The 12,779-nt window shown below is 42.2% G+C and overlaps 1 protein-coding gene across 1 annotated transcript in view; it reads right to left on the reverse strand.

Annotated features, from left to right (window-relative positions):
* Positions 1–12,155, reverse strand: part of CD34 (CD34 molecule) — a 45,724-nt gene extending 33,569 nt beyond the window's left edge. Inside the window, exon 1 of the mRNA XM_066624236.1 lies at positions 11,875–12,155. Within this exon, the coding sequence (XP_066480333.1) occupies positions 11,875–11,968 (94 nt within the window). The 5' untranslated portion in view covers positions 11,969–12,155. The remainder of the gene's footprint in view (positions 1–11,874) is intronic.
* Between the last annotated feature and the right edge of the window lie 624 nt (positions 12,156–12,779).

A 12,779-nucleotide genomic window follows, 5' to 3' on the forward strand; every position in this document is an offset into this window, starting at 1 on the left:
TCCTCCCCTTCTCCGCCCATGCCCACCCACCCCCAATACAACTTTCCACTGCCCGAGGTGGTGGAGAAGCTGTTGCCACACTCAGGGTGCCACTTGCCATTTGCAGCAGTGGCTCAGCAGAATGTGGCAGTGGCTCAGGTTTTGCACCATCGGAATGTGCCCTGCATTTCCAGAACACACAAGTTCTAGCACTGCTGTCCATGGATAGGATTACTTGGCTAGTTTAATTACTCAACTATTTATTGCTTACAACTAATTAGAAAAGCCCAAAGCAGAATTGAGATTTATTAAATAACTAGTACAATTTATCTGGAATATGGCTCATCTGGACCTAGGACTGCTCAGGCCCTCTGGAGGTTGAATAGGCTAAATCACTCACACAGACCTCTGGGAAAAACTGAGGCTGTTTCTACAGATTTTTCACATGGCTTGTCTCATCCAGAGGTGTTATGGGCTGGAAGAGGGCAATACGTACGCAACATCTTCACCCTACAGACAGAGCAGGCATCCATGTTGATACATGCTGTGGTCTTCCCACAGAACTTGACTTGGCAGTGGATCTCTCGGCTCTTTGCAAGGTAAATCAATGGTGTTGTTGCTTTCCAGAAATACAAAGGATGAACCCATTTGGTGGGAATAGAATGGTAGTTTTCAAATGAGTCTATGTCTGATGTTTGTGGGATGGGAACTGGAGAAGCTGGGCAGCCCAATCCTGACCGCTGTGGCGCTGCTAGGTCTTCAGTGTCATCTTTTCAGCCTGACGCCAAGCATAGGATTGGAGGAGACCTCCGCCGGTGCCACCCCTGCCCAACCCCTTCCCCCATTCCATCCTCCCCCTACCCCAGAACACCTCACCTTGCCCCCAGACAGCCACACTGCCAGCCAGTGATGCCATACTGCCAGCCAGCATCATTCCAGCACTAGGCCCAGTGTTGACGCTCCCTCCTCCTGCCATAAACATGCTCTACAACACGTTTTTGACAACTAGCGCTGGTGCTGGAGTCAATAGCATTCAATATTAACACTCAATATTATTCACATAAGTGAGTCCATGCAACTGGTCCACACAACATTTCCTGAACTATCTATCAGCAGTTCGCAGGCTGGGGTGACCAAGTGTTGACGGAATTCTTTGTGAACCAGCTCCATAGCTTCAAGTCATCACTGACTCTTCTGGAGTTTAGGGTGCCAAAGCGAAACATTTCATCTCCTGCTCTTTCTTGAACTGAAGGTGTCTCCCAAAATCAGGATGGACGTGATCTAAGTGTGTCGTGAGGTGACACTGCATAAGCAGCTTATCTGGAGTTGTAGGGCAAGGAAGAACATGTTGAACAAAGACGAATCTTGCCAATTCCCTCAATCATTTTCAGCGCATGTAAACGGTACAATTTGTCCAGTTGCCCATTATCTTGGGTTTTGCAAGGTGCTAAGGCCCTTTTTGGAGGCCCCCGAAAGCCTGGTTGCAGCCCCCTGCCTCCTCCCACTTCAAAAGCTTCTCGATCTCCCTGCTGTGCCATTCCAGCTTCTCATGGAGAAGCTGGAACGGTGTGGCAGGGAGGTCGAAAAGCTCTGCCGCACCCAACTCGGCCTCCCCTCCTTGCATTCTGAGCCTGCTAAATGACTTTGGCAGGCTCAGAATGTGGAAGTAACTGATGGTGATGCCATAACATCATCAACAATTACTTCTGGGTTGGAACAGCCGGGGGTCATGCAAGGGTCATGTGGCCCCTGTCTGCCAAAAGCTGGACCACCCTGATCAACACCATCAGAACACCCATGTGACTGGACCACACTGTGAACAGTCAGTACCAGTGATGGCATACTGCTCAAAGAACCAGGAGGGAATGAGCATAGTACTGCAGTATGGGGCTTTGCTCCAGGGCCCTCAACAGCTTGGCACTGACATTGGCTTTCTTTATGGTGGCTTTATTTTTAGGAAGATTTGATAAGAGTACTATGAACACTTGCATTGCCTTCATTTTGTCTTCTGTTGGATAAATGCCTGATGCATCGCTTTAATATCCCAGAAAGGTGACATCCCAGCAGGACTCAGTTCCACTGTCATAAATGGCTGTGCATGACAGCCCAATACCAAAAGGTTTGGGAACTCAGACGTGGCTCCCTTATCTAACATACTGGCATCAGATATTTCCAGCAGAAACTACAGTAAGCAGTACAGATGATATATATAGGTTTTGATTATCTAACAGTACATATGCACCCCTCTTTCTCCTGTTTTAAGAGATGATGAAATAATTAACGTTTTGGCAGAATACATGACCTAATATGACCCTCTACTGCTAAGGGTTCTTGAAAATCTCAATATGTAATTATCATATATGCAACCTTTGTATATCTGTTGGATTGTGATAATAAGTGGACTCTAAGTAGTTCTTTCATAGTAGTTGCAGTTCAGACAACATGAGCCACATAATTCAACACATGATATGTGTTTTTTAAAAAGTACTATGTTTGAATAGAGATGGAAGTGATAGATATTATTTGAATTCCTATTCTGGCGGCTTTCGGGGAAAATTTTCATGTTTGTATATCAGGATATAATGGCCTTCATCTTTGTCCCTCCTGTCTACTTTTTTGGGCTGTAGTGTTCCTTTTTTTTTTTACCATTCCCTAAGTGCCTTGGTTAATCTGTTGTGATTTATGAATAAAAATACATACATACAAATGAATAAAGCCAGCAATAAAGCTACTTGCCCTCCATGAATTTGTATAATCCCTTTTAACCCCATTTAAACTACTCGCCATCACCAAATATTGTGGTAGTGAATTCCATCAATCAGTGGTTCACCAGGACCCAATTTTTAGAATAAGAATTTGTCAGGACACACCGGAAATGATGTCATGACCAGAAGTGACATCATCAAGCAGGAAAATTTTTGACAATCCTAGGCTGCAATCCTACACATATTTACCCAGAAGCAAGTCCTATTTACTATCCTTGTTGAAAGCATATACAGGTTGAGACTCATTATTCGCATGGGTTCAGTTCCAAGCACTCACTTGGATGGATGGCAAAAAACGCACTATAGTAAATCACTTTAAAATACAAAGTTTCTTTGCTCCGGTGATTTAAAAACAGCCTTGCTGACTTTTATGATGTAAGATAAGAGTCATTAAGAAGACAATCCATCAATCAGTAGGCCTCCAAGAGCTTAGAAAGAAAGGCACTTCATTCAGCCCCTCTCTTCACCAATGCAAACTGATCACCTTTCTTTCAGGTGCTCAGCGGGAAGGGAGGGGTCACCTGGAGTGAGAAGGATTGATGGATTGTCAGCCAGCTGCTCTCTCTCTCTCTCTCTCTCTCTCATTAAGGAGGTTATTGTTAAAGGACTGTTCCGTTTTTTAAACTGATTTTAAAGGGATGCATTTTTCCCCTTCTCCAGGGATCAGCACGTTCCTTCTCACTTGCAGGGGCAATTCCTGTTGAGTCAAATCTGTGTATAAAAAATCAGTGTATAACTAGGCTGGACCTGTACATAGTAGACTTATTAAAAGTACAGATGTGTAACATCTCCCCAAATGCAGTCACACACCATGGTAGCATAAGTCTAATATATTAAAAATAAAATATTGAAATGAATGGGGACCCACCTGAAATTGGCTCATGACCCACCAAGTGGGTCCCAACCCACAGTTTGAGAAACACTGCCATAGATGCATTGTGCGCTATACAAAGTACTTCCTTTAGTCCATCTAAAGAAATCTGCCACCCACCAGTTTCACTAGATGACCCCTGGTTCTACCTGATGTGGTGCTGTGATGTAGCCTAGTGTTGCGATGCAGATGGGCACTGACTCATCAGTGCTATTTGCCTGAAAAATCACAACAGTTGTCTGCACAACTTGTTTTCATTAGTTTGGGAAACTCTGTGTGTATTGATTCACACCATGAGGCTGAACATCAAAGCCAAGTGGATACAATGAAGTAACTGATGTATAGGACAGCCAACAAATAGAAGTGTCTATTTTTTTTAACCACTCTGCTTCATGTTAACTAGTTGTTGGAGAGAGAGGAAAGGGTCAATATCTTGCCAATGTTAATGTTATTTGCACTCTACAGACTAGCAAAATACCAATTTTTTCAGAGTACTGAACCCTCTTGGTCTTCTAAAGACAATTTAGTGACAGAACTATTTGTTCCACATTAAATCCAGTAGTCCCCAAGTAACAAATATATTGTAAAAATGATTTATTCTCATACTCGGACGTCCTACATCATTACCTAACCCTACTGAAATAAAGTAGTTCATTTGTCCGTAAAGACAAATTGAAAGATCTTAACCTTTATTGCGTGAAACTGTGAGTCTCAAGGATAGTGAAAGGAAGTTTGTATAATTTTTTTTTGTATTGGCAACCTTCAGTCTCGAAAGACTATGGTATCGCGCTCTGAAAGGTGGTTCTGGCACAGTGTCTAGTGTGGCTGAAAAGGCCAATCCGGGAGTGACAATCCCTTCCACACCGGGAGCAAGTGCAGTCTGTCCCTGGTCTGTCTCCCTGGCTATGGGCCTTCCTTCTTTGCCTCTTAGCCTCAGACTGTTGGCAAAGCGTCTCTTCAAACTGGGAAAGGCCATGCTGCACAGCCTGCCTCCAAGCGGGCCGCTCAGAGGCCAGGGTTTCCCACTTGTTGAGGTCCATCCCTAAGGCCTTCAGATCCCTCTTGCAGATGTCCTTGTATCGCAGCTGTGGTCTACCTGTAGCGCGCTTTCCTTGCACGAGTTCTCCATAGAGGAGATCCTTTGGGATCCGGCCATCATCCATTCTCACGACATGACCAAGCCAACGCAGGCGTCTCTGTTTCAGCAGTGAATACATGCTAGGGATTCCAGCACGTTCCAAGACTGTGTTGTTTGGAACTTTGTCCTGCCAGGTGATGCTGAGGATGCGTCGGAGGCAGCGCATGTGGAAAGCGCTCAGTTTCCTCTCCTGTTGTGAGCGAAGAGTCCATGACTCGCTGCAGTACAGAAGTGTACTCAGGACGCAAGCTCTGTAGACCTGGATCTTGGTATGTTCCGTCAGCTTCTTGTTGGACCAGACTCTCTTTGTGAGTCTGGAAAACGTGGAAGCTGCTTTACCAATGCGCTTGTTTAGCTCGGTATCGAGAGAAAGAGTGTCGGAGATCGTTGAGCCAAGGTACACAAAGTCATGGACAACCTCCAGTTCATGCTCAGAGATTGTAATGCAGGGAGGTGAGTCCACATCCTGAACCATGACCTGTGTTTTCTTCAGGCTGATTGTCAGTCCAAAATCTTGGCAGGCCTTGCTAAAACGATCCATGAGCTGCTGGAGATCTTTGGCAGAGTGGGTAGTGACAGCTGCATCGTCGGCAAAGAGGAAGTCACGCAGACATTTCAGCTGGACTTTGGATTTTGCTCTCAGTCTGGAGAGGTTGAAGAGCTTTCTGTCTGATCTGGTCCGGAGATAGATGCCTTCTGTTGCAGTTCCAAAGGCCTGCTTCAGCAGGACAGCGAAGAAAATCCCAAACAAGGTTGGTGCAAGAACATTTATATTGAACATTGTATATTTAACTTCCTCTATATAATCAACTCTGAGTTCACCATTTTTTATATTTTATATTCCCTGACAGAGTATAACGTAACATGTTTATAATGGAATCTTATACATGTTTACTCAGAAGTTAGTCCCACTAAGTTCAATGGAACTTACTCCCTAGTAAGGGAGTTCAGAATTGCAGTCTTAATTCATTTTACAAATCTCTTTATTTTTGTACAAATAATAAAATATGCTGAAAGGTTATTAAATAAGCAGGATACCCTTTCATATGACCTCCAGACAAGAATGTCATAGATTGGCACTGTGTAGGGTTTCCGAGTAAGACTGACCTACCTTAGAGGCCTGATGCAAGCGTTACTGAAATAATATATGTGCAACACTTTGAACATTATAAAGCACTACAAAATTGCTAAGTTGCAAATAAAGCCACTCACCCTTTTTAACCATGTAAAGTGCCTGGCAAGGCTGGTGTTTTATTAACTTGTTAGCCTCATTCCAACCTGTTTCTGTGCATAAATAATTGCTGCCATATTGGGTGCCACACTTCATGTCTTTTCCCCTTCATGTTTTCTCTTTGCAATGTGGCTATGGGCTCTCTACCTAGATGAGGCATGAATGCAGCACAATTACTGCATTATTATTATTTCCTTTCATTACAGCAGCCATTTAGAAAAACTGCCCTGCAAGGAAGAGGATAAGAAACTAGCAAGGTGAATCATCAACACAACCATCTAGACTCTCTACTGCTTGACCAGCTGGAACTGGGTTCCTTCTCCTTCTCACACAAGCTTTTTAGGAACAGGATGTCCCCTCCCTTGTTTCCCCAATTACAGTGCTGTTTTCTTACACCTATCTTTTGTTTAAAGTCTGAAAGGGAAGTGGAAGGGATGGTTAACTGGAACAAGCTGTACATTTTTGAAAGAGCTGTATTTTAAGAGAAAGGGATTAAAAGGGACAACAAAAGGGTCAAGAATGGAAAATAAGAAGAACCTGCACCAAAATGTTGCATATCCCCAATCCTAGTGCTCAATTCACTCAGGGTGCAACTCTAACCAACTTTCCAGCACTGAGGTAAGGGCCATGCAGCTCTGGGGTAAGGGAACAAACATCCCCTTACCTTGAGGAGGCCTCTGTAACTGCCCCCCAACTGCAGGATGCAGCACATGCTCCATTGGTACAGCTATGCCAGAGTTGAAAAGTTGGTCAGGGTTTGAACCTCAAGCAGTTCAATTGACTCCCCCTGAAGCCCACCCATGTATGTATGTATGTATGTATGTATGTATGTATGTATGTATGTATGTATGTATGTATGTATAAAGGCACACTGTAATGTTAAACCTTCTGGAAAGACATAAAGTATGTTTATGACCTTGCCTTCATTGTGGTGCATTTTGTTCATCAAGAGATGGGGAGGATAAGGGGGGGAAATGGGATTAGGGGAATACACAGCCTGTTTCTAGCACTGCTTGGGGCACTGGGTATGGCAGAAGCAGCACAGTCTCAGGCAGAAAGACAGCTTAGGTCTAGTGTTTGTTTGTTTGTTTGTTTGTTGCATGTTTCTCCTATCTTCCCAAGGATAAACCCACATTTTAAAAAAGCAACAAAGGAACTAGCTCTCACTCTCTGATCTTCCAAAAATCAGCATTCCCTTAGTTCATTTCCCAATTACTGTATAACTGAATATTATAGCAATAGGTTAACTGAACCTATTGCTCTAATATTCATATAACATATAGCAAGAGGTTAGCTGACACTAAAGTTGAAAGCATGAGATGAGTTGAAAGCATGATGAGATTTTAATTAGCACTAATGACTTTTAGCAGTACTGTATGAACCTTGAAACACAGCATACTGGCAGCGATAAGACTGAGGTCCAGAATTTTATGTGTTGGATGAGATGGAAAGTAATGGAGACTGAGAGGCCAGGATTACAACTGATCAGTATTCAGTATTTACATTTTATTCTGCCAGCAGTTTTAATGAGCACCAGCTTTGGGGACTCTGAGCTACATTACTCATGAAACTTTGCTTCTCTCCAGCCACATGTGGCAGGAATTCAAAAGGGTGGAGTCCTTTTCTCTCTGGAAATATCTGATAAAGTTTTACCCCTTCCCCCTTTTTCCTTTTCCACATGGCCCCAGACAGGATATGGGTGTGGGGTCTGTAGTCACGAATGATGCGAAGAAAAGAGTGAAGAGAATGCAGGGAGGAGAGAGGATGACAACTTAAACCATTACATCATCTTGTTGAGCAACAAGCACAACACTCAACCCTGCTCAGACACAACTGATAAAGAAAGGAATTTTTGCTTTGGCTAATAGCCTGCTATGTCAAGGAAAAATCTTTCAACCAATGGATTACACATGATATGAATATCTGGTTTTTGTAATCTACTGTATCCTAACCCCCTTTCCAGGGCTGGGCAGCCCTACAGAGGTTGATAGATTTGCAGCAGTTAAATAACTGGCAGAGAACTGAGAACACCTATAGGGATGGCTGGTGCTTTACTCAGGGTAAGGGAAATGTATCCCCTTACCCCAGGTGATGTTCAGCTGCCTCCTAAATTGCTTTGGATGCAGCGCAGGCCATGAAGCCTGGCTGTGCCAGCATGGCTTAGTATTGGGCTGCCTATGTGACAAGTTTCTTATACAGGAATCAATTTCCTACAAGAAAAACATGCACATTAATCACGTATATGATATGATTTGCATAAGGTTATCACACATGAAAATCTACACAACTTGTATTTTTTTTCCCCTGTACTAAAGTAATTTCTATTCAGGAGATTCAACATGTCTGAAGTCACCCTTTAGCGCTGCTTCACACATTATGCATTGAGCATATATTTCTCCACTATGCATACACTCATCAGGGACTGCAGCCAAACCCAGCTCCCTGGCAAGTGTGATGTATAATACACGTTCATAAAAATGCATTTGTTGTATTCATAAGCTACATGTTTCTATGTACATTTAAAACAGTTTAAATTATAAAATGTAAATGTGTGAAGTGGCCCTTTAAACATTAATTTGAATTTCCTTTTGTATTCTTGTTCCCATTCCTTTAATATTTCTGCCATTCCATTTCCTATGCAGTGTTGGGGGTTAGAAGTGTATTCTCTCTCTCTCTCTCTCTCTCTCTCTCTCTCATACACACAAAAAATCTTCTCTCTCTCATACACACACAAAAAGGTGCAAAAGAGAGCGACTAAGATGATTACGGGGCTGGGGCACCTTCCTTATGAGGAAATGCTGCAGTGTTTGGGCCTCTTCAGCCTAGAAAAGAGACACCTGAGGGGGGACATGATTGAGACATACAAAATTATGCAGGGGATGGACAGAGTGGATAGGGAGATGCTCTTTACACTCTCACATAATACCAGAACCAGGGGACATCCGCTAAAATTGAGTGTTGGGCGGGTTAGGACAGACAAAAGAAAATATTTCTTTACTCAGCGTGTGGTCGGTCTGTGGAACTCCTTGCCACAGGATGTGGTGATGGCATCTAGCCTAGACGCCTTTAAAAGGGGATTGGACAAGTTTCTGGAGGAAAAATCCATTATGGGGTAAAAGCCATGATGTGTATGCGCAACCTCCTGATTTTAGAAATGGGTTATGTCAGAATGCCAGATGCAAGGGTGGGCACCAGGATGAGGTCTCTTGTTATCAGGTGTGCTCCCTGGGGCATTTGGTGGGCCGCTGTGAGATACAGGAAGCTGGACTAGATGGGCCTATGGCCTGCTCCAGTGGGGCTGTTCTTATGTTCTTATGTTCCCTTCAAGATTCTAACAGTATCTTACACACCATACATCATTTTGGAAGCTCTTCTTTCAGATATACTATATATAAAAAATAGGATTTTTAGACACATACATACAAAAATGGGACAGCTCAGTCACATTGGGGCCCTATTAGCAAAGAGTTCAGTGAGAATTGTGAAGTCGAGCACCTTGATGAAGACATATCCAAGAACCTGATAGGGTCACACCAATGTATCACTCTATAGTAATGAAAAGTTAAAATAAAATAAAATCCAGTTGCTGCTTAGGATAGCACTTTCTAAGTTGAAAAAAGAAGCCCAAAAGCTGTTTTGCTCTTTATGTGGCTACTACTGTTTGTTGAGGCTAGGCTAGCTTTTGCTGTGGTAAATGTGTTAAAGAGAGATACGCATCACCACAGAGCTGGGGACATCCTGGGTACTTGTGATAAAAATATGCAACATAAAGTGACTGACGCATGTGCCAAGAAAACAGCATCTTTTCAGCCACATGCAAACTAGATCTTGTTTCTTATCAAAAGTGAAGAGTGTAGCCTCCAAAAGTTCTGGCACTATGCTGAATTCAGAGTGGTTTCCAAGAGAAAGTACTTCATAAACACCATGTGCCACTTCACATATTTACACTGCAGGTACCACTTCTTGATGTGTTCAAACACATTACTGCTTCAAAGAAACGTGGATGCAACCAAGATCTCTCTTATCCATTTTCAGCTGTTAACTGTGTATTTCTCAGAAATAGTTACTGTGCACTAATCTTTCATCAGCGATGATGGTTTTAAGCATGGAAGTAATTGGCATGGGTATTCCCATGACAAAACAACCAATTAAAAACATTACAATTTCCAATTGTTTACATTTCATTGCTTTAGCTGGAGGAGATTTTGGCGTGTTCAAGACGAAACATAAGATAGGGAGACAACTTGGCTCATTTACCCAAAAGACCCTCCTGGTATAGAAATACAGCCTTATTGGTTAAGAACTATTCCGTGTGTACTCAGAAGTTAAGGCAGCTCAGTGTGGAACTTAGTGTGTTGGCATTCCACCACTGCTTTTGCTCTCACACAGCATCTCTCATGCACATATTCCTAGGCAATATGCCAAGGAAGGCAGTATTAACATATTGGGGAAAGAGCCTAAACACACAGGTGTAAAAAAAAATTCTTAAAAATGTTTGCCATGAATCAGAACCAGAAACAGAATGCATGTGAAATTTCTGAATGGTATGAAAGTCTCTCTAATGTTGGTCCCAGACTCGCTCTAGTCACACACAAAAACTTTTAGCCCTGGATGCTTTCCCATCTGCATCAAACGATGCATCCAGCTGTTTCAGCAAGACCTAAAAGAATGTCCTGATGCAAGTACAAAAGGATATCTGGATGGATATTTGCATCTACATGGATCATACACTCATAAACAGCCATTTTCAACCACTCTGCCGTGGCACATTGGTGTGCCGCAACTGGTTCAAAGGTGTGCCACAGGAATATGGGGGAAGGTCATTTATTAGTAGGACCAATGGGGGATGTGAGTCTTCCACTGGCAGCATTGTGTGCCTTGTCAGTCAAAAACCTGATGGTGTGCCTTGACAATTTTAGTGTCTTGTCAGTGTCCTGTGAGATGAAAAAGGTTGAAAATTGCTGCCCATAAGCCTTCCATGTATGCAGACTATGACTTGATTTAAGGTCAGTGAATGTAAGATGAAAAAATGAAATGCATCAGAATAAACAAATATACTATGTCCACTTCTGAGCAGCATTTTTGGAGAACTAAAAAGTGCTATGAACATTAGAAGACCAGAGCACAACACAGTGAATTGTTTGAGGGAATTACTATCTCATGGTCTAGTGACTAAACAGAAATTAAAGTAGTCTGGCTGTTTTACAAAAATTTAGACGTTGCTCTCACACAATATCTTCAGCTTAAGAAAACTCACAAAATACCCTTTCCTAACTATCCTAAGATGTTTATTTGAATTTTTTTTTTTTACAAATTACCCTTTTAAAAAGAGAGCCAGATAACAGTGATTGCATAATGGCTTTTGTAAATTACCTGCCTTTAAAAAACAATAAAACTAATTACCGACAGTTATACCTGCCACTACAGGTCAAAGATTTCCAAACAGTACCTTGTAATGACCCTTGAAGAATTGCAATGCTACCAGACCCATGTAAAACTTCATTTGCTTGGTCTGAGTTGTTTATGAAGTCTGATAAAAAGAATACATGCCAGTCTCAGGGATACTGAGGGTTCCCAACAACGTGTGCATCCATTATACAGTACTTCTATACTGTTCTCCATATGGGAGGTGATTTACAGTTATGACAGCCTGCAGAATTCTTTTTTTGTATGCCATTAATTTGGGGGGTTTTCAGTTCTTTGCATTGTTTCCTTACCTGGTTCTATGCATTTCACTACTTGCTTTGATGATAAAGCTGTTCAGCATTTCTAACTCTCTAACATATATAGTGCAAAACATAAACCTCCCTCAGTATTCCAAGAACAGGCATGAAGAGCTTCACTATTTTTCTTTTTTTGTCAGATAAGTCTTTTCATAATGAATACTCACCAAGCAGGGTCAAAACACAGAATGTCCAAGAAAGCACAGCTGTCCACAAAAGCTGCCTCCCCTTCATTGCTTTAAAATTCCACAGCAAAGTCATTTCCAGTGGTGAACTGTTAAGCAGTGCCTAGGATGAGTCAAACTGAATGTTTCTTTGACTTTCTCTCAGGCTTTAGTCCCTTCTGCTGTGCTGCTGTTCCACTGTTGCTTCCTGTTCAAGGCTGAACTAAAGAAGGCTCATAGATTGTGAGATAGGATTCCCTTAAAAAAACATGCTTGGCTCAAGAGTATATGACGTGGTGTTGTCAAAAGTCTGATCTCATAAGCTGCATATAGTCCAGAGCATTGTTGAACTCCCTCCCTCCCTACTCACACACACAGTATCACATCAGCTTAACTCTTTCCTGGAAACTGATCTTTCTCACTGTGTGTGGCCAAGGTAGCCCTAGAATTTAAACAATATCAAACTATGAGAGCAAATCCCTCCAAGGTCCAAGATCCTGATAGGGTCACACAGAGTTTCATATTAAATTACATTAACTGTGTGTGGGTTGTAAATGTAGGTCTTGTATACAATAGAAGCATGTTTAATGGTAGCATTTTCAAAGTGAGAAACAGACCACAAACCTATTGAAAAACTTTCTGAAAACTTTAACACACTGCTATGAACCCAAAGGTATCTCTTGGCACTACAGAATGAACAATGAAAGAGTGGCCAAAGATGCTGATGTAAACACCAACAATTAATCCATAAGAGAACACTGATTGTAAATGGAAACATTTCGATATAAGGGGCAACATTGGAAAGGAGAAAACAGAACATACTTTATAAAGCCAGTGAAGTCAGCCCTGCAGCTGACAGTTTCTCATTAACCAGAAGGTACTGCCCCTGGATTCTTCATAATTGTAAT

Source organism: Tiliqua scincoides, chromosome 4 (assembly GCF_035046505.1).
Source record: "Tiliqua scincoides isolate rTilSci1 chromosome 4, rTilSci1.hap2, whole genome shotgun sequence".
Taxonomy (NCBI): Eukaryota; Metazoa; Chordata; class Lepidosauria; order Squamata; family Scincidae; genus Tiliqua; species Tiliqua scincoides.